This window comes from Epinephelus fuscoguttatus, linkage group LG10 (genome assembly GCF_011397635.1).
Source record: "Epinephelus fuscoguttatus linkage group LG10, E.fuscoguttatus.final_Chr_v1".
NCBI lineage: Eukaryota > Metazoa > Chordata > Actinopteri > Perciformes > Serranidae > Epinephelus > Epinephelus fuscoguttatus.
In genome coordinates, this window is record NC_064761.1 from 27,008,913 (window position 1) to 27,031,808 (window position 22,896).

The window sequence follows — 22,896 nt, forward strand, 5'->3', positions numbered from 1 at the left end:
CTATCATCAGGCCTCACATGGTCTCTTACAGGGTTTGGGAATTCTGCCTAAACCAACCAGGAAATCCTCCATCATCTCTGGTTACAGGCCTCTGAGCATCTGCTGAGATTACAGTTTCATGACAATGTCCAATCACTTCATCACACCAACGTTTCTCTGAGGGGAGAAATCCGCTTCGTTCGCTGCACCCCATCAAAAGTAATTCAACCCCCTGAATCCCAATCCTTTCCTTGAATTTTCACCAGAAACTGCATGGTAGTTTGCCACATGTGCACCAGAGAGGAGAATGTACCTTATCATTTTACAAGTTTACACTGATTACTACTCAGTCCTCAACAGAGAAGCACAAGATTTATATGTTGCATTTAGGGTTTAAGTATTTCTCTTTCCCGGAGCTGAATGTGCACACTTCCAGGAATGAATGAGGCGATGTGACGGTGAGGTCACACAGTCATCAGGGCTGTGATCAGGTTAGCAATGAAGGTGACACATCCACCTACAGACACTGGGAACTCTGCCAGACAGCTACTGACACTCCAGCCACCTTTTATAGCTGGACCCAGCCGAGTGAACACGACATCACCCTGCTGTCTGTTCTGGCAGATGCTGGGCAATGCAGGCAAATTGGGCAGCATCTGTCCTGCCTACACGGAGGCTACACAGAGTATCAGTGGTAGAGGCTTTTTTGATACCTGTTCTTTGTACTTGTGTTGGTTCAGAGGCTGTTTACTCATCATTTCCATATTTGGATGCAGGATATTCAGACATTGGTGTCCATATTTGTTCATCAAAGGCCTTAATATTTACCAGAACAATCATTTCTGCAGCGGATACATCAAATATCTTTAGAACAGGCAATTTCCTCAACCATCTATTCACTATATCCTTATGTGTTCCAACCCTGTTCCCTTGCTTAACCAGTGATTGGTCTCAGCCTCCATTATCGTGCGGGATGAAAGACAGCTTCATACAGAATAACACATGAAGGGAGGCCATTAGTCTACAGGCTTCAGACCAGAGGAGGAAGGAGGATATGGTTTAATGGATGCCTCTCCTACTGAGCTGTAGAAGGAAAAAAAAGAAGTCTTTCCATCTGTCTGTCTGTCTCTGTCTCTTCCTGGTTCATTCAGTATCATATCACTGGCGGTCAGTTTAGGAAGCAAGCGTATTGATTTGAATTTATATTGGAAAAGAATAAAAGACAAGCTGGGAAATAACATTTAGCGGTTTGAAAGGTTGAAGATGAGGTTTCATAGCTGGCATTTTGCTGGCAAATATAAATATATAAACTGGCATCTGCTTTCAAACGAGCCGCGTGGACAAATATCTGTGATGGAGAACTGAAATACAAAGGATGCAAGCTGAAGGGACGCTTTTATTGCCTGGGCGCTGTGTCTTTGAACATGAACTCCTTTGTGATATGGCTTCTGAATGAGAATAATTGTAGGCTAATTGTGAAGCTGTCAGAGGGAGAGTGACTTGACTTTTAATGTTAGCCACTCTCTCTTTTTGCCTTTCAATTTTGTTCCTGATGGATCCCAAATGGGTATTTCTCTTTCTTTCTCTCTGTTTTTCTATTTTGCGATTTTTCTTTCCTCTGCTCTGTCTCTTCTTCCTCACTGGCTTCATGCTTACATATTGAATGCCATATTGTGAGAGCAGAACCTTGTTTATCCGTGGCTGTGTTTGACAAACCTTTCCCATTTCCATTATAAAGCTCCAGGCACTGACGAGAAAACCAAGGCCAACTTCTAGCATTTGCACTCAAGGTCACCTCTGCTTTCTGAGCACACACGACTCAATTCAAAGGCTCAAAAAGCCTGTGTGCTGTTGACATGCTCCTATAACAGCTGCACACAAATATTGATGCTCTTCTGGGCTCCTCTGTGATTCTGAGCTGGATTTTACAGCATTGTCAGCTCAGATCAAAACCTGGAGTGTATGACATATTAAATAAATATCGGAGTGTAGATATAAATGTGTCTGTCCGGTGTCTTACCTTTGTGTGTGGCATAAAGAGCAGCGAAGGTGACGACAAAGAAGGTGGTAGAATACTTCCCAGCGTTCACCAGGTGAGGGAAGGCCCTCTTGGTGTCACGGTAACGCCTCAGGCATTGGATGAAGCGAAACCAGGCGGGCAGACATTGGATGATGGCACGTAGACCATACGAGTAGCTGTGGCATACATGGTCACCAGGGTCTGGAATAAAATAAAAACAATAATAAGTGCATGATTACGTTATACTCTCCTGTTCTTGTTCTCTGTCTTTTCTCCAACACATTGTCCTCACAACACTCTCCTTCACTTAGAGAAGCTAATCATTATGAGAGTCACATGGCGACCTCTGTGTGGCCAAACATTTCCGATCCATTAGCTCCATGTTAATTGGCTGTGTGGAGGCCGAAGTGTCACTGTTGGTGGGGTGGATGGACAGCAATTAAAATCTTATTCACATCACATCTCCTGACAGTGCAGCTCAACTGTCTGGCACAGAGTCAAATTAGTGTAAAACATTTACAACCAAAAGGTTTTGCTCTTTATCTGCACATTATGACGCGATGTAGCAGGTGAAGTATGAACACAACTATTAAAAATAACTTATATTCAAATACATAAACCATCAACCTGTAATGTGTAGTGCATTCAAGGATTTTTTTTTTGTTTTTATTTAAGCATTGCAGTTTACTGTAGGCCTGTCATAACAATTATGTTATTGACTTATCAAGGTCAGCAAAAACGATTGAGGTCATGTCTATGTTGTACAATATTAGCCTTGTGTTTACATTACTGTTTGTTTACTAGAGCTGCAACGGTTCATCAATTAGTTGTTAACTATCAAATTATTCCCTAACTAATTAATAATACAATAATTAATTGGTTTTAGTAATTTTTTTAAGAAGAAAAAAAAGTCAAAATTCTCTGATTCCAGCTTCTTACATGTGAATATTTCTGGTTTCTTTACTCCTCTATGAGGGTAAACTGAATATCTTTGGGTTGTGGGTATAACAACTTATACAACAGTTAGTTAGGACGTCATCTTGGGCTTTGGGAAACATGTTTTATCATTTTTTCTGACATTTTACACACCAAAAAACGTATCGATTTATCGAGAAAATAAGTGGCAGATAAATTAAAAAAATTAAAATAATTGTTTGTTGCAGCCCTATTGTTTACTTAAGGATGGCACTGACATTTTAGCCAACATGATGCCAGAATAAACATCAGGGCTTTCCTGACCATTGTAAGACTTGGATGCAAGACGTTACAACACTGAACAGGAAAAAAATGCTATCATTTCTGGTCACGCTGCTTCTGTCATCACGCCTGGTCTCTGTGTCTCTCTTTGAGTTTCACCGTGTATAATGCTCAGCTCCTCAATACACAAACACATATTGATTTAGGTTTGATTTGTTTAGAATATATACATATATATACAGTACAGGCCAAAAGTTTGGACACACCTTCTCATTCAATGCGTTTTCTTTATTTTCTTGACTATTTACATTGTAGATTCTCACTGAAGGCATCAAAACTATGAATGAACACATGTGGAGTTATGTGAAATAACTGAAAACATGTTTTATATTCTAGTTTCTTCAAAATAGCCACCCTTTGCTCTGATTACTGCTTTGCACACTCTTGGCATTCTCTCCATGAGCTTCAAGAAGTAGTCACCTGAAATGGTTTCCACTTCACAGGTGTGCCTTATCAGGGTTAATTAGTGGAATTTCTTGCTTTATCAATGGGGTTGGGACCATCAGTTGTGTTGTGCAGAAGTCAGGTTAATACACTGCCAACAGCCCTATTGGACAACTGTTAAAATTCATATTATGGCAAGAACCAAACAGCTAACTAAAGAAAAACGAGTGGCCATCATTACTTTAAGAAATGAAGGTCAGTCAGTCCGGAAAATTGCAAAAACTTTAAATGTGTCCCCAAGCCGAGTCGAAAAAACCATCAAGCGCTATAACTAAACTGGCACACATGAGGACCGACCAGGAAAGGAAGACCAAGAGTCACCTCTGCTTCTGAGGATAAGTTCATCCGAGTCACCAGCCTCAGAAATCGCAAGTTAACAGCAGCTCAGATCAGAGACCAGATGAATGCCACACAGAGTTCTAGCAGCAGACCCATCTCTAGAACAACTGTTAAGAGGAGACTGCGCGAATCAGGCCTTCATGGTCAAATAGCTGCTAGGAAACCACTGCTAAGGAGAGGCAACAAGCAGAAGAGATTTGTTTGGGCAAGAAACACAGGGAATGGACTTTAGACCAGTGGAAATCTGTGCTTTGGTCTGATGAGTCCAAATTTGAGATCTTTGGTTCCAACCGCCGTGTCTTTGTGAGACGCAGAAAAGGTGAACGGATGGATTCCACATGCCTGTGTCCAACAGTCACGCATCGAGGAGGATGTGTGATGGTGTGCGGGAGTTTTGCTGGTGACACTGTTGGGGATTTATTCAAAATTGAAGGCACACTGAACCAGCATGGCTACCACAGCATCCTGCAGCGACATGCCATCCCATCCGGTTTGCGTTTAGTTGGACGATCATTTATTTTTCAACAGGACAATGACCCCAAACACACCTCCAGGCTGTGTAAGGGCTATTTGACCAAGAAGGAGAGTGATGGAGTGCTGCGGCAGATGACCTGGCCTCCACAGTCACCGGACCTGAACCCAATCGAGATGGTTTGGGGTGAGCTGGACCGCAGAGTGAAGGCAAAGGGGCCAACAAGTGCTAAACACCTCTGGGAACTCCTTCAAGACTGTTGGAAAACCATTTCAGGTGACTACCTCTTGAAGCTCATGGAGAGAATGCCAAGAGTGTGCAAAGCAGTAATCAGAGCAAAGGGTGGCTATTTTGAAGAAACTAGAATATAAAACATGTTTTCAGTTATTTCACCTTTTTTTGTTAAGTACATAACTCCACATGTGTTCATTCATAGTTTTGATGCCTTCAGTGAGAATCTACAATGTAAATAGTCATGAAAATAAAGAAAACGCATTGAATGAGAAGGTGTGTCCAAACTTTTGGCCTGTACTGTATATATATATATATATATATATATATTTTCAACATTCCTATTCCAATGTCTGAATATTCTTAACAATTAAAACTTCACTGCTCTTTCAAAAGGTGTACTTGCATTATTATAGTATTATCATTATGTCAGTGCCATAAAATGGTCTTAAAATGACAATAATATCATTTTTTGTGATTATTTCTGGGCCAATATATCATCCACCGAAAGAAGTTATGGTGACAGGCCGAGGTTATTGTATGTTTGTTTTTTCACAGGCCCCATCTGTGTTTACTCACAGTTAGTATATTTTCCTTAAATTTTCTTTTCAAAAATCCTCTGAGAACAGTCATGAACTCTGCATACAGCTGATGTTTCTACGTATACAATATGTGAATACAGCAAAGTCCATTCTTCCAGTAAAAAGGAAACAAAAGACAATGATTCCCTCAGGACTGCACGTATATATTATATACAATTATTACTCCTAAGGGAGTGTTGGAGAAACAGTGAGTCTGTAAAGACTTTGATGATTAGAGGCTGAAACCAAAACATTCTCTTTAATGTTTCATAAAATGCAAAGTATGCTCAGGAATCCAGCGCTTTTAGCTCACTTACAAAAGTGTTGAATTTTCAAGTATTCTGGGTTTTTTTTTGTGTGTGTGTGTGTGTGTGTGTGTGTGTGTGTGTGGAAGGGGGGGGGTTGTTCATTCACCTTTTCATCCTTCAGGGTCAGGTCTGTTCACAGACAGTACAGAGGGAACAAAGTTAAACATTAAGCCACTCTAACCAGGGATTCATGTCTCACCTTTAAACTTGGGCAGCAGGCCCTTACTGTTGCTCCACTGTAGCTCAAAGATGTAGTAGCAGATGAGATACTCCAGGTCCATCAGAACAACCACCAGAGAGTTGAGCTGATCGGCCAGCCAGAAGTCTGCGAACTCCACCCGGTGAAACGGTGCTGTGAAGACGCGAAACTGGACACAGACGAAAGGAGTTTATCTCTTAATTTTTCAGAATATTTACAACTTAATGAGTTCAGCGTGAACTGGAACATTCATTAGTGTAAATTGGGAAGAGTTTGGAAAAGCAACGAAAAACATACCAATTCCTCATTTATGGAAAAATGTTTGGTGATTTTTTAGAGAACACCTTGGCCGACCTCACTGCTACAGTACATTCTGATTGTTTGTATGTGCTTCCAACACTGGGACTGAATTAGTCAACAATTAATTAGTGTGTAATTGTTGCAGTTCATCAGTAGAGAAGTGCAAAGCAGGGAGCAACCTCTATTAATGATCTGTAACACACAAAGGGATTGAGCCTCTAGACTACCTTATCAGCACACCACAGGACAACCTAATGAGTCACGCTTTGTGTCTGTGTGCATGTATCTGTGTATTTTGTGTGCCACTGCTCGCTGCTGAACGACACAAACACATGAAGTGGCTGGCAGTGTTTTGTAGCGTGCTTTGGCTTCTATGGGCATGTTATTTAGGATATGACTTTTGGCAGGAGTTCAGTTATTGACCGCGCTTTGTAAAATGATCCAATGCTGCTCAACTCTTTCCATTTACCCCCCCCCCGGCCACATCTGACATTCAGGAGTGACTGTACAACTCTCTCCATGTACACTTTCAGACCCCCCCCCCCCACACACACACACACTCTACCGCCACTGAAAATGTCAAAGAATATTGATCTTTTTCTTTTACACATACCAGCTCATTGCATATTTCTCTTAACCTGCCAATCAAAGTCTGTATTGATCAAGTGGCCATCTCACCTAAACCCCCACTATCTGTGCGGACGTCTCAAGGCTAAGCCCCCTGCAGAGATGTGGTTAGGTTTTCATTTCTTGAGCAAACACTAGTAATCCAGGTGCTGGCTCTGCAGTTTGTCCTATGATGAAATATTTGTCCTCTGTCTGCTGTTTATTGTCAGAGGTAATTAGCACATCTGGCACAGAGACAACAGGCTGTTTGTTCCAATAAAACTACAATTTCTCCTGAAACATCCTTAATCACTTATTGCTTATTCCACGAGGCAATATGTATGACAACCATGAAGAACAGTTAATATCAGCTCTTATTCTGTGCAGGTTGTTACGATTACTGAGGACCAATCAAGACTGAGGCTGATTATGGAGCCACATCAGTGGAGGAGGGCAGAGGGAGTGTTGCTGAGGACTGTGGGGAGCTGTGAAGGAAAGGACACGAATATGAGGAGGGGGGTCTGCTGCTGCTGGGGGAGAGGCAGGGAGGAGGAGGATGAGGAAGACAAGGAAGAGGAGGAGGGACAGAGGAGCTCAGGGCATCAGCATACTGATAGATCTATGCCTGTAATGATTGCACAGTCACAACCTCCACCTCCCCTGGGACGAGGCTGCATTCTATTATCCCTCAACCCTCTGCCCTCTGTCTCGCTACACCCCCCTCCACACACACACACACACACACACACACACACACACACACACCCTCACGCGTGCAGCCCTGTAGCTCGGCATAGACAAAGAAGAGTCACATAGGAGGGTTTTGTAAACATGAGACTTGAGATGGATATCTGAATTGTACATGCATTCATTGTGTGAGATACAAATACACACACACCCACACACACACACACACACACACACAAATTCAAATTGAGTCTGCCGCACAATACCCTAGCTTCCAATTAGCAATAGAGACAAGTAGCTCCCACAAACCCATCTTTGATTGTTTTCCTGGGCCTCAGTGACCACATTTCAGTAACCTGTCATCCCACATATTAAAGGCTGAATGAGCAGGATCCTCCTTAAAAATATATACAGACTCATACAAAAATATTCCCTCTCAATCATCACTTGTGACTCACTAGAAGAGTTAGGCTGTGTATGTTTCTGCAGAGACTCTGCCCTCTGCCTGTATTTTCTGGGCATCAATCTTTTGTCGGCAGTGGTGTTTAGATCTCAGTCAACAACAGTGCGCAGGGTGTTAGGGTGGAACTCCAATAACGCATTACACTAGGACATGAGTGTCAATTTTCAGTACTCTACCCACCACTGGCAACCAGGTGCCAAATCATAAGCACAAATCCTACTCACTCTGCCTTTACATTTAAAAGCATATCTCCAGTCACTTTAATTTAAGATGACTGTGACTGTCTATGACTCTTCACTTCTGTGGCAGAAAGTTTGTATGAGATTCTGCCAAAAGGTCAAATACAATTTTGTATTATATGACACAAAAACTGATGGCGATACTTATTTCTTTGGAACACCATACATCTGCATAATTATAGGATGTTTTCTGACAGTATTTTGTGGATTTAAGGTTGGAAATATGATTTTGTTTAAGTTCAGAAAAGAAAAAGAAAGATGCTATTTATTTTACCAAAAGGAGATTAACACCAGGGAATCAATACAAGGAAACTGAAATGCATTTCTTTACATGTCCCTCCTAGATACTACACACACAGCACACATGTATTTTAGAGAGCTCATAGCACAGGGTCAGCCATAGTAGGGCATCCCTGGAGCAGTTTTGGGGGTTTGGTGTGTTGCTCAGGGCACTTCGGCAGCGTCCAGAAGGTGAACTGGCACGGGCAGAGTAAAATAGAGTCAGGGTAAACTTCTGCTTTGTTTTTTTGTCTTAAAGTACACATGCTCTGCAATTTTGCAGACATAAAAATAACCACTATTGTCTTTAAAACAAATGACTACAGATTATAACTATACATTAAACCTGCATCATATTTAATCCTCAGCCCATATTCTGAACAGGTATCTCACATCATCTCATCTTATTTGCATTTGGTTCATTTTGTTGTGTTAGTCCTCTAAAGCTTTAGCTACTGCTGTCTCAGCAGCTGTCTTATCTTTGTGTATCGATGAACCTTGACTGTTTGGCTCATTTATCCAGCTCGAAATTTCAGTTGTTCAAAGACAGTATGATTGGTGCCACCAAAGTTCAAACATCATAATTGTAATTCTTTCAAAATAAAGTAGCAGAGGTGTAAAAAGAAATGTTCCAATAAATAAATGAGCGGACTGACCAGCAGCTTGAGGAGCCAGAAACGTGATTTGTAGTAGCAGGTCTTGAAGGGGTTAATGAGGAAAAGCACCATGAAGCCATAAAGGATGAGCGGGTTGACCTGCATGGGGAGGTAGGTGTACTCTGAGTAGAGACAGGACAGGATGCTGAGACACCATAACACACCCAGGAAACCAGCAATCTGCAGCACACAGGGGAGAAAGAGAAGAGACTGGCATTAAAAGAAAGCGATTTTGACACATTATCACAATTAACTAGGCGATCTGAATAATTCTGTGCAAATTAGGTTGTGTTTTGTTATTCCAGAGTGTAAATAAATCCATGTGGACATTAGGTATGTGCTGTTTCTGCTGAATGACATAAACAGTAATGTATTCCTTGAATGTGTATTACCCTGATGACTAAACAACCCCATTCATTCCTTCTACATTTTGTATGATCAAAATAAATAAATCAGAAAATGTTGTTTTTCATACAGAGATAAAGTTTATTTTCTTTGGTAGTTTTCATTTGTTCCCCCATTCTGACCTCAAACAGGTGTTGGTGTGAAAGGTTATTTCGGGGATTGATCTCAAAGATGAGGACATGGTTGACTCCGGCCTGTCTCCATCCATAAGTGTTGATGCCCAACAGGAAGAGGAACTGGATCAACAGGAAACCGCCTCGATAGATTCGCACCAGCGGCCAGATGTTCTCAAAGCGGATGAACACAGCACCTAAAGATAAAAAACCCTCAACTGTCTGCTTGATAACACATCTGAAGGGAAAACAACCATAAAACCTGTCAATAGGTCTCCCTATTAATCTTAAACAATCCACCAAAACTGCCCGTTATCTCACGGTGACACATTACGAATCGTGCAGGAGTCAACAGGATATGAAAAATATTTGAATCTAGATGTTTGTGTGACTTACCAGAGAGAATGAAGGCGATGGCAAGAATGATAAAGAAGCCGCAGTAGAGACCCACACGAAAGGTTGTCCAGGCCAAAGCAGGCTGAACCGGCATAGAGGGATGCAGAAAAACATTGTTAATTCATAATGATCATAACAGTAATTTATAAGACACCTAACCACTGTACTGTACATGTAAACAAGCTCACAGATGCTGTATATGCATATATATCCCAATCATTGAACAACTTCTGAATCAAATGTGTCTCTGTATAAAGCTCTGACTCCTTTTATCTGCCTAAATATATTTATTAGACACATGCCTGCAGGGGAAATGGAGAGATCAATAGACAAATATCACAATTCAAGTCAGACATTAATTAATGCATTAATATCAGTAGATATAACGTAGGGGGGTAAAGTGCCACTAGCCTCGATTATTTCTGAAAGATATCCTGTTCAACAATGGAAAGGCACTTATAAAATCAATACTAAAGGCTCTCATGGTTTCTCTCTCTTTGTCTCTTCCCATCTTCCTCCCTTTCTCCATTTCTCCCATAACAAACCTTTTGTTTTTAACCTTTATTCACCACCAGCATAACAGCTTCACACCAACATTACAGTAAGATGAATGCAAACATTATTCTTGCTGGGCACGCGCAACAAATTTGTATTCAGGTAATTTAATACTGTAGAGGGGAAGATGCCTTGTGAGAGTGAAAATATGACACACATTTATTATCTCTGCAAGGCGTTAGCCTGGAGGGAATCATGTGGTCGTGTGTGTGTGTATTAAGATAAGATAAGATAAGATAAGATACACGTTTATTGATCCCATAATTGAGAAATTCCAGTGTTACAGCAGTCAAGGAAAAAGAGTCAGATTAAAGATTTCAAAATTAGACTTAAAAAACTTAAATAACTAGGCATGCAAATAAGTACAAAAATCCAAGAGTCTGCGATAAATAACAATAACAATAATAATAATAATAATGAAAATAATAGGAAGTGGATAATAATGAGCAGCAGTGAATGAAAATGAGCAGTGGATAAAGGGAGCACATCTAGTGCAAGTGACTGTATGTGCAAAACAGCAGACAGCTGTGGTGTCCATAAAGTGTCCATAGTGTCCAAAGTGTGTGTATCCATCTGTCTGCAGCTAATCTGGCAAAGTACTGGCCCAATCAACCTCATAGTTTGTGTGCGACATTTTAACCTTCGTCATGCCTCAAAAACTGACTTCCATTGAAAAGTTTGGTTTCATTTGAACTGGGGCGTCTGCAGATTAATTTCATACCTGACATGTTGTGATCATACAGTCTATGGTTGTGATCCACTAAAGTTAGAAACAATATTAGATGAATAAGTCCCTGTTTTTGTTATCTGCGCCGACATCTAGAGCCAAAAGGGACAATGCCATTCAGCACAGCTCTCCAGTTTTGTTCTGCCCAGCGTATGGCATCATACCACACCAGGAGCAGTTTAGAAGCATAGCGTTTTGCCTGCCCAATTTTGCAAACTTGCAGATTTGGATGATTTGGCAATTTTACCTTGAAATTTGTGGTTCTTCCACAAGTAAGTAAGCAGGCAGTGTAGCCTACTTCAAAGTGTTTTTTCTTATTTGTTTATTGTTGTTATTTCCTACTTTGTTGTGCTGTAGCCCACAGTCAATTAATACCATTAAAAGTCAAGTTATAGGTGGATCAAAGATTTGTGGCTGTGTTTTAGTTTTAAGAAAAATACCTTTATAATCCTAATTACCTGTATCCATATTTCACATACGGTGCCTATTAGCAGGAGAAATTGATCTGCTCTGTGCAACGCAGCGTGACTCCGTCAAAAATAGTCTAAGCATGTATTTTCATTAGTTTATGGGCCGTTTCTGGTACGCTCCTGGAATGCACTGTGGCACCACTGCTGAAATGATAAGAATTATCTAGAGCAGCTGCGTTTGGCCCAAGCAGCTGTCGGGCGAGGATCTACACTCTACTGTGTGAACTTATCTAGTTTTCATTGTATCTTAGTTTAAAGTTATTTTGTTTTAGTTTACAGCCTCCCTGCCTACTCTGACAATATATCAATAAATCAATTACATACTAAAGATAAAAAAAATGGTTGATATAATAAGACTGTCATATCTCTCATATCACTGATTGATTTCCGTACAACAGGCTGTACTTCTGACCTGAGCTGCCCCCAGTGGAGGAACTCTCAACCTCTTCATGGCCTTCTGACGATCTCCACCCTCCAGCTCTGTGGTGACGATGGCCTATGCACACACATACAAAGAACAAACAAACAACAATTGTTTTATCATATTGTTGTAGTGAGGATGTGTGTGTTTCAGCATAAGCAAGCACCTCTGTCTCGGAGATGAGCTGTGTGATCTTCTTGCAGGTGTAGAAAGGCGCCACCTCCACGTGAGCCACACGCCAATCGGCCCCACGAGGAGTATCCAGGATCTTGTCATGTTTCTTCAGGATTTTACGGAAACCAGTGAAGTTCAGGTTCTGCGGACGGCAATGAGGAAACAACTGTTATATACAAGACAAACAGATTGGCAGGTTTATTTATTCTAAACAAACTGCTGCAGGAAATATGAAGACAGATTTATTTATATGAAAATTTTAGTGATTGTAAAGATTGCTTTCTTCCATATTTCTACGATAAAACTTTTCAACCTTGACTCAGTCTTTTAATTCAGGTGTGTCTGAGAATGCGTGAGTGTACGTAATGATACCTGGTAGTTTTGGAGCAGGATGAGGCTGAGGTAGAACTCGCTGAAGGCTAACTTCAGGTCCTTGATGTTGTGGTGTTTGCAGCGCTCTTCCTGCGACAGGTGGAACATTGTCTTGCGCCTCCGCAGGCCGGGTGGAGCGTTGCTCTCGCGCTGAGCGTCCAGAGAAGACTGCAGCTCATTCTGGAGTGTTGCAGAACGTCTCTGGGCTTCAGCAAGCTTTTCTACAGGAGGAAGACAATAACATATAATTAAAAGAGGTTTTAGATTTTCCTATGGCTTAATGTTGCTTATTATTGTGGTACTTACAATGCACCACATTCACACATTTTATTTGTGCAAATATCCCCACTTGGAAGTTGCGATGAACAGCTGAATTCACTGTTCCTACTTGGTAGGTACTGTTGTAATTGTGTCGTTGGTTTTGATTATTTCAATTCATTTAAATTTTATTGCCTGGGAGGGACATTTTTTAAAGTAATACTTATACTAAAAACTAATATTTTGTTTAACATGGCTTTTCCACATAAATTCTGAAAAGGTGCTAGAGGCAGATTTATTCTTTCTCTCTCAGTAAGACATTTGCTTGTGGTAGGTTTCACTTTCACTTTCTGCAGCACCTTGTGTGCTAGGGTTGACCAGTGACAGTGCAGGGCGTATCAAGATGGCTAGCGTTAGCATTAGAGGAAACATTAGAGAGACTCAGTCATACGTGTTTTAGCCTCAGTCAGATGAGGAGTCTGTTGTGCACCAAAACCTGCGTCTAATAGTCATATCAGAATAGCTAAGTGTTGTTAGCATCCTTTATTTATATTGTTTGTTAGCTTGCAGGCTAACTGGTATTGGCTGACACTGCAGTAGTGTTTGTGAAACATACAATGATATCTGCTACAATGGCATTTTTGGTAGACAGTGGAAGGAAACTCCAGGGTCTGGTATACATCTAAAGACCTCAAATGCTACCATGTTTGCTATCAAAACTTTTACTAATGCAAACTCTCTGTAAACTCTGTCTCTGTGCTGACAAGTCTGCTCTGCGCTGGAGGTTTCAGGTTTCTTTGCTGGTGTTGTGTGTCTGTTTCCCAGATGATATGTGTTTCCCATAGTAGACCGCAATGGGCTTTCGTATTAGTGATGTACCTAATCTAGCTTACTGAGCATACGTTTTGAATCTCAAATTTAAGGGACATGCACAGACATCGCCCCCTTCAGTAGAGGAACGTGAAAACACCTCTCTTGTGACAAACTCTGCACAGATACAAGTCAGTAAAGTGATGGATGAACATTTTAGGGGACATGAACATGAGAGCATAACAAAAATGAGGGTTGTGAATTAATATTATCAAACTGCATTAGAAAACAGAGTGAATTCTGTTAAGCAAACAGTTCCTCACTCTGTTACACCTGTTTTGGTCATCTAACCATCATCCCTGAGGGAGGAAAGAAGTGCCCTTTAGTCTGGTTTTTGCCTGACAAAATGCAGGTAAGTGACGTCAACTAGCTGCTTCAGCTTGACCCCAGCGATCTCGGTAGAGGACAGGTCTCAAAAACGAGCAATTACAGAGAAAGTAACAGCTGAAAGAAAAAATCTTTTATACAGCCTGTCTCCTCTGCTCTCCTCTCCTGCTGTCTGTTCCAGGAAGTGGAGGCATGGAGACTATTAGGCTGAGCTGACATGTAAATGCTGCAGAGGGAGGAACCATTATGTGGGTCAGAGATAGGTTAATATACCCAGAGAGAGAGGGGGAAGGAACCACACAGGGCCTGGGCAGTAACCCGCATTTCATTATTTTCTCGTGCACTTCTACCTGCTTTTCTAACAAAGATTATCCCTCATTTTAGTACTGCTTCTTCAGTCATAACAGGTTCAGTCACTGAACAATGAAACCCTTGTCTTTTCTTGACCCTTTACTCTCTCCCATTCTCCTTTTCCTTCTATTCTTATGTATGATCTGCTAAAAACAGAAGTACAGATAGGAAGTTTTTGTGAAGTCTAGTGAAAAAATATGATGGAGTTGCTGACTGCATTAACCCATCAATCTGTGGACTTACCTCAAATTACCTGAATGCACCATGGCTTTGAGCTGGCCAATGTCACGATTTATTTTTAGATTATATTCATACTAGTTAAGTGGCTTTGGCTCAGAGCTTGTGTTTACTTGTTTTCTGAAACTTGCAAGTCATGCCCACTCCTTCAGTGACTTGCAGTTCTTCCAGCTGGTGTGGAAACCATTAAATAAATAGATCTGGAGTCATAATAAGAATACTGATATCTTCTTGCTGTGCTGTTTGTGACAGCGGTCTGATAACACATCAAATATGATTTGGTTCGAAGCATAGTGGCAGCCTCTCAGTCTGGGGAGCTGAGGCTCCAAACGCTGCTCCTCTGTTCTAAACTGGGAAAAGCAGCAGTGATGATGTGGAGGGCTCGCTGGTGACTTTCACACTTTGTTGCTTCAACACACCCACACATTCTCCAGATATCACACCACCTTCCACAGAGGAACGCTTCTTTGACATCTAAATTCACAGTAATCTCTCTACTTGACTCGTGCAGGCTGTCACATCAATGCTTGGATGAACGCATGACAACAGCAGGCGGCATGAGAAAGTCAAGACCCTGCCCGACTGCCACAAGTAGATTTGGATTAAATCTGAGGATTGCGGTGGCACTTCACAACAGAGGACATGGATGAACAGTTCGTGTGAGTGGGGCTAATGGACCTTAAACAGACAGGTGTTGGTAGCTTAGGTTTCCACTGGTGAGGGTTTAGTGGGGAAATTTAAGGAGTCTGTTGTTCTTCCTCAGCTTTCAGGATGAAAGGATATTCCGATAAACAGCAATCTGCAAAAATGTCTTTGATGTGTGTTTCACCCATCAAAGACGAAAGTGTTGTCCAACAAGCTGGATTTCAGTGCAATGCAGCAGAATGGCTTTGAGAGGTCAAGGACCCCTTTCACAGGGAGATACAGAGGGAAAGAGCTATGCGGAGGCAAGTGTCTTATGTAAAGTCAGCACACGATTTATCTCCATCTATCCACCGCTCTCCCTCTCTCACAACCTATCCAGGTTTTTCAAACTACTACACACTATACACACAGTAACTGGCATCAGATAAAGCTGCCTGTCGGACACAAATTTCCTCCTGTGTGTGGAGGATAAACAAGATGCCTGAGAGCAGGAAGAAGAAGATGATGTTTTCATACACAACATTTAACCAACCTCACAGCTTATATCTGCTGAAGAGATGGTGACTCATTGGCTGTAATACTGATATGATGTGACTCTGCTGTCAACAGACTTGCACAAGTCACATGTGGCACTGACAACATCAGAAATGACAACTAAGTGTTGGTTTTGTTCTAATTCTTGTTCTGTTTTTATACATATAGAAAGACACTAAGGTATACAGAAACAAAATACAACACCTCACAACTCTGAGGACTATTTTGATGTTTCATTAGTAAAAGAAAGCTATTTGACCCTGTTAGCAGACCCTCATCTACCCAAATAATGTAGTTAAGGGTAAGAGTTAATATTATATGGCTTCTTTGGACAACAATATTTGCTGATATCACAAAGTCTGCAACGACAGGATTTTGATTCAATTCAGGGGCCTGTGATTGATATAAGATGATATCATATGCCTGTTTAACACAATCAGTTTATATCAACTCACAAAAAAAGCAATATATGATTTGACCGTTTTACTACTGAGCTCTTCCAGACATTTAAATAAAAAAACAAAACAAAAAAACAACAACAACAATCTATTCTTTATCATTAAAAGTACAAATTCTGTTGTTCACTATAGTGCAGGCATCTGACCAAGCAGCAGCCTGTGGGCCTGAAAAAATGAAGCCAATGTGAAACAAGCCAGTGAATCCCCACAGACCCCCATGCTAAGATGCCCAACTTAACAGCAGAAATAAACATGTTTACAACCTGGTACAGAAATAGTTTTGGTCTCTATAACTAATTTCTCTCTTCGTGACAGCTCTAGAGGGGGTACTTTTTATTTTATTAAGGCTTAAAGTTACGCAATTAAGGGCGGGCCACTTTGAGTGACAGGCTGTCCTCACTGTGTCCTCAGCTTCTCAGTCAGATCTACCCTTCCCTCTTCCACAGCACCAGCCTCTTGCCCAAATATGATCACTTTTGGTTCCAAAATAGGATGCAAGGGCCAAAAATGCCAAACTTGAGACTTCAAAACATCCATAAACCACTGGGTTATGTTGCAGTAGCTACGTCCACTATTTTTGCAGTCTATACATCTCACACGTTAATACCAGCACGAGCACAGGGGTCAACATCATGTTTCTTTTCAGGCACCTGGCCAATTTTGTTTGCATATGTCATTTGCTTTGTCTGTTGACTGATCTTTACTCTGAAATCCAAATTATTCCCACACTGCTGATTTATACTTGCAAAGGGAGTAAATATCCTCATCGTCATTTTCTCGTCAGCTTGCCATTTTCTGCCTGGCACTAGGCTGCTAGCACTTTCTGAATGTTTTGCAAGGAGGTGTGCTTGGACAGAAATGGTGACATAGGCTGTCTGCAAATGTCCGCACTTTACCGCACTTGCAGACTCGCGGACTTCGCGGGCGCGTTCACAGGAAGTCCGGGAGTGCTTAGGGCTGTCCAAATCCACAATTCATTCAGTCTACAAGGGGCCTCAAGTGGACTTTCTGTGGACTTCAGAGAGTCCCCTTGGGGTGCAGACTTCAGCAGACTACACTGCTACACTACACTAGTTTAATTACCCACAATTCATTGCAATACGGACGTGATGTTTTCATTTTTCCAAATTGCTGACAGAAAACACACACAAAACACAAAACCCCATAAACTTATTATAAATTGTAATATTAAAATGTTACTTGAATAATGTTGGCCAGATATAAAATTCAACAACATCATGATACAGAAATATGTAGAAGTATAGGCTATGGAGATAATTAATATGCATTTAAATATTGCAGCCTAGCGTTCAAGTAGCGACGTTACAAATTTAACTGCATTTCTCAGTAGTGAGGTGGTAACATCACTACTTTCTGAGTCAAAAAGCTTTTCAGTAGCCAAGTTAATTAAATGCTACAAGCTACAAGCTCTTTTTTCCAAGAAAAGCTCTGAAGTGCAGCCGAGGTTTTTTCTGCGGAGGTCTGGATAAAAGTAACGACAATAGAACTGATGATAAGTAATGTGACTGACGCCAAGGCATATAGATAAGGGAAGCACTTCCGTATAACATCACATACTAATCCTTCAGTTTATTCTGTCTGCTGCTTAGCTGTTGGCTGTTCTTGGCAAGACCCGCCCTACTCTGCCTCTGATTGGCTACATTGCACTTCTTGACGCATCTTTTACGTGTCTTGCCCATAGACTGTACATATGTAGTGGGTTTACAGTGAACACTAGAGAAACAGACACAACAGGGGCCAAGAAAAGAACCAGAGGGACAGGGAACAGTATTAAGCAGGAAGAGAGTAGAGAGGAGAGAGTGACATACTGATGTCACATGTAATTTGCAGGACATGTTCATGTTCTAGTGTCTCCCGGAAGAGAAAACTTTTAATTTAGGTCTGCTATTTTTATTGTTTATATAACTGTCTTTTATTTATTTTGGTTTTATTGACTGAAAAATATCTTTTGGAATTGGGTTTTTGAATTACTGGCAGAGCCAGATAGCCTACTGAAAGAGGCCAAGACAGAGAGATGCATTAAGTAGGAAGAAGAGAGAGAAACCAATAGGCTGACTGATGATGTCATGTTATTGGACGACATGTTCAAATGTCACAAAGCCTTCAAAAATGTAATTTAAGTCTGTCATTTTATAATAAATAGTTCAACTGAACATGTTTTGGTCTGCTTATTTGTCTGGTTGTCATTTTTTCTCATCAATAAGATAACCCTGATTTGACATAAAATAAAAAAAATACAAGTTGCTTTGCAAGTATCAAGCTACTTTTGCCATTTTCTTGTAGCTTAGCTTGCTACATTTCTCTGGGTGTATGTAGTGAAACTTCATTTTGATGTACAGTAACTGGTAGCTTAGCTCACTACACTTTCCAATCAGCTAGCCCGAAAGTGATCATTACACCCCTGATAATAAACACATATGAGTGTTTCTTAATGTATTTGTCAACAACTATAATTCCTCCTGAGGGGACCCATGAACAGGTAATGAATGACAATATTGTAAAACATATTTGTAATAACATAAATAACATATGTCTTCATGTGAAAAGTTTTAATAGTAGACATAGACATATACTGTACATTAATAAACACAAATCTACACACACACTGCTCTGTCCTGAACAGAGCAACTATGTTGTCTTTATCTGCAGCAGATAATGGATAAGGGCAATAAAAGACGCATTAACAGGACGTGGCCTCTACAGCAACAGCAGCAAGCTTCTAGAATAAGTCAGTAACCAGGACGTGCACTGTTGTTAGAGGAAAAAACATTTGAGGATCAAAGTTTCTTCAGTGCTTCAGTAAATCAACCTTCTGCTAACAAGACTGGCAATGATTCATATCTTGTTTGTTCACTACTCTCGCCATCAATCTGCCATTTATGTCCCATCATTATGAGCTGGAACTATCTTGCCAGTCAACCTTGGCCCTCAGCTGACCTGTCGTTTCACAAACAGCCTCTGGAGGAAGCACTCTCCGTCCTAAGATATCTCCCGCTTCCCCCCGAGCTGAAGTTCGAGACCAGTAGGCAGTCTTCTAGAACCAGAACATATTATGGCTTCCATCTCACGTTACATGAGACACACATACTCCCTTGCTCCCTGAAATACACACAGGCACAGGCTGCCCGCCTAAACATGACCTTCACTGGCAGCTTCAACCAAATGACCAAAATTAGATACGATGTCATTCAACACTGAAACGGGCAGCTCAGTAGAGAATAAAATGTGCACAAAACATTTTGCAACATCTAGAATGATGATAAATGATGGCAGCTGATACCTAAAAAATTGTCAAAGCAATGATAAGTTAAGTTAATATAAACTGAGATCCAGGATTTATTTGTCAGTATATTTTTTAAATCAGGGTGAAATGGCTTCATAGTGGTACAGATGATCAGCATCAAATATTGATGTAACTGAAGTGAATAAATACCTGAATAGAATGTGTTGATTTTCAGGAGCTCCTTCTCGCAGGTCTGGAAAAACCTCTCCTCAAACTTAGCGTAGTATCTCTTCACTGTGTCTTCATCTGTGACTGGAGAAACAGCAAGAAGACAAAAAGATATCGATTAGCTGCTTGCTGAAGGACACAAGTGTGCAAATATATAAAGCACTGATGCAGTTTTATTATGTTGACCCACGGAAGAGTTTTTGATTAAGTTGCTCCCACTTATACAGTTACACATGCTAACAGCTTGTAGCTAATAAGCAATGACAGACAAAGTTTATATGGTGGTGAGAGGCCCTAAGAAGATGAAGCCATGCTAAAACTTTCTCTTGAGGATGGTAACAAGAACAGTGAACATACAGCTGAAGAGACACTGGAGGTCCATAGCAGAAGAGATGAGGTTATAGACACCAAAATTACCCACATGTACCTGGTGGATTTCTCCATGCAATTATACACCAGGTTCAGTGATATTAGGTGAGACAACATCACAATACGGGAAAGATGGGAAGCTAAATAGCTTGATTGTCAATAATCATCATGGTGTGTGAGTGAAGGAGCCAAAGTATTTCAGTGTTTAAATACGTAAACATAAAATAAAACTAATAACATTTCACCACCAAAAACAAATCTCATAACTTTGAATGATGTTGCCTGCGATCAGATTACACAGTGTCAGCAATCACTAGAGCAGACTAGGGTGATACACAGTTGCTTTTTTGGTGTCAATGTTTTATGACCTGCTATGTGTCCAACTTGGCCAGCCCTCCAAACACATATCTCTGTAGGTATGTTCCTGTGGGTTTGTCTGAACCGAAGCCAACAGACATTAATCTGGTGTTACAATTCGATCAACAGCTTCCTTCCGTCTCTCTTCAGTCTGACTTAACCCTGCACGTCTTTTGCAGAACCAGCCAATTCAATCAGCATTGATGGTCCGTCTCAAATAATCCTCTGCATCATTCACAGCAGGCTACCTGACACCTGACAGTGGTTAATATGCTGCCTTTGGCCAGTTACAACCCAGTCCTCAGAAAAAATGTTGGCATTCTATGTTTCTGCACAGTGCGGATATGTTAGATTCGTAATGCTGTGGTTAATGTGTGGTATGGTTTAGGCCCAAAACCCACTTGGTTATGGTTACAAAAAAACATGTTTTGGCCTGAGAAGCAGCGATGTCTCAGTAAAAGACAACACCTTTTTGGGTCACAATCCTGGCCAGAAAAGCCATCCACCATCACCTCTACCTCCCAATGACAAAGTCAACTTATATACATTATGTCACTCAAGAGACACTGATATGCTACGTATGAATCAATGGAACATATTCATGGTTTGCAGAAATGAACCATGCCAACATTTTCTTCACGGCTGCCAGATACCTGCCAAGCCCAGGTAGTCCACATACCCCACACACACTCAATAAATTTCTGTGTCATGTTCACACTACTAAACATGTGAATTCATGTCAGTGGCTCTTCACTGGTTTGGATCTTAAACTTAGGTTAGGCCACAGCAGCAACAAACTGAGACAACCTGGTCTGGTATTTTTCCATCACTTTTATCCATCCAATATCAAACAATAATTCATCCACACTGTGCCTCACATGTTCTTTCCATATACAGTTGACCTTCTCATCATTCAGACCTGATGTGTCACTGCTATCTAAATGTCAAACGAAGATTTTTATTCCAGGCAGAATAAAGAGAGATGTGGGTTCTACTGGATAAAGCAGATACAGTGTCAGATCCAATGCTGACACTGCATCATAAACATTTGTTATTATATAAAGTGAGCTTTGGCTGCAACTGGTAGATGGAGAGGCTTTCTATTCAACACAGTAATAAGAAAGAGACGCCCCAGGCTGCGGCCTGTCAATATCACTGCTCTATTCACACACAAGCACTCACGCATGTTTGCAGCAGGGGCGTTCAAGCCTGTGATGAAAAGGTGAAAAAATGTTCAACAGCATCTTTAAAGTCCAATAGCTTTACAAGGAAAATAAATGAGAAACTGCCTCCACATCCAATAAGACAATCAATTATAAGTTAATTAAACCGCATTCTGTAGGGGACGGACAAATCCTAAGGAGTATAGGAGAGGAAAACTTCATACAGCAGATGCATGAGACCTAATAAATATCCTTGGCCAACGTCTATGAGTGTATCAAAGGAGTGCTCATTACAACATCCAAATCAAGATCATTACAGTAATGATAACAACTGGAAAATGGGACTGCATTACAGTAGTAGTTTAAAAACAAGAACAAACTTCCACTTAGCATTAGCAGAGACTTTTATGGAGACTGAGAGACAGAGAACAAGGAAACAGAGTTCCTGTAGTGCACTAATGGTGATGCAGATTCAGTGGTGAGGAGAGACAAGAGTTTAAGTAAACGAGAGGAAAAACATATACGGCAGATATTGCCGTACCATATTGAATAGGTAATTGTATGCCAGAGCCCCCGACAAATCCGCTCAATAAAGAGGGCAAAAGAAGATGAGGATAAGAATGAGAGATGAAAGGAGGAGGAGAAGATGAGGCTGCCAAAAAAGGAAGCGAAACAAATGTATACAGACAATAAAGAGAGACAGAGACAGAAAATGAAGCAGATGGTCACAAATCTGCCTCGCACATCTACACAATTGCACAGTTGAGCTGCAGTCACAACTCCTCCAGCCCTACAACGATGCAGAGCTCAGCCACCTCAGCAGCTGCCAGCTGACAGGCTGCCTGCTGCAGACGAGTGGATGGATGACTGTTTGGATAGAGGGATGCATGCTTGAATTGCTGACCGATCAGCCGGCTAGTAGTTTAGCTGAATGACTGAGAGCCTGGACAGTCAGTGCGCCATGACAGGATGACTAATGGTCCAACATGCTCCTTTAGTTAGACCTGCAGGCAAGCAGCAGACTCAGCTGCACTGTAATTCAAAGTAAAAGGTTACACAGCTAATGAACACTTTGTAGGAAAGAGCACTGAAGGGACAGAGACGCAGAGCAACAGGAGGAAAAAGACGAGCTGGGAACTGTGGGTTATTTAACACCTGTGGG

The 22,896-nt window shown here is 41.1% G+C and overlaps 1 protein-coding gene across 1 annotated transcript in view; it reads right to left on the bottom strand.

Annotated features, from left to right (window-relative positions):
* Window positions 1-22,896, bottom strand: part of xpr1a (xenotropic and polytropic retrovirus receptor 1a) — a 99,419-nt gene that overhangs the window by 12,660 nt on the left and 63,863 nt on the right. Inside the window, exons 3-11 of the mRNA XM_049587731.1 lie at window positions 19,828-19,929; window positions 12,694-12,914; window positions 12,314-12,463; window positions 12,139-12,222; window positions 9,975-10,056; window positions 9,588-9,775; window positions 9,061-9,240; window positions 5,831-5,999; window positions 2,000-2,200 (exon numbers count right to left, since the gene is read on the bottom strand). Coding sequence (XP_049443688.1) covers window positions 2,000-2,200; window positions 5,831-5,999; window positions 9,061-9,240; window positions 9,588-9,775; window positions 9,975-10,056; window positions 12,139-12,222; window positions 12,314-12,463; window positions 12,694-12,914; window positions 19,828-19,929 — 1,377 coding nt within the window. The remainder of the gene's footprint in view (window positions 1-1,999; window positions 2,201-5,830; window positions 6,000-9,060; window positions 9,241-9,587; window positions 9,776-9,974; window positions 10,057-12,138; window positions 12,223-12,313; window positions 12,464-12,693; window positions 12,915-19,827; window positions 19,930-22,896) is intronic.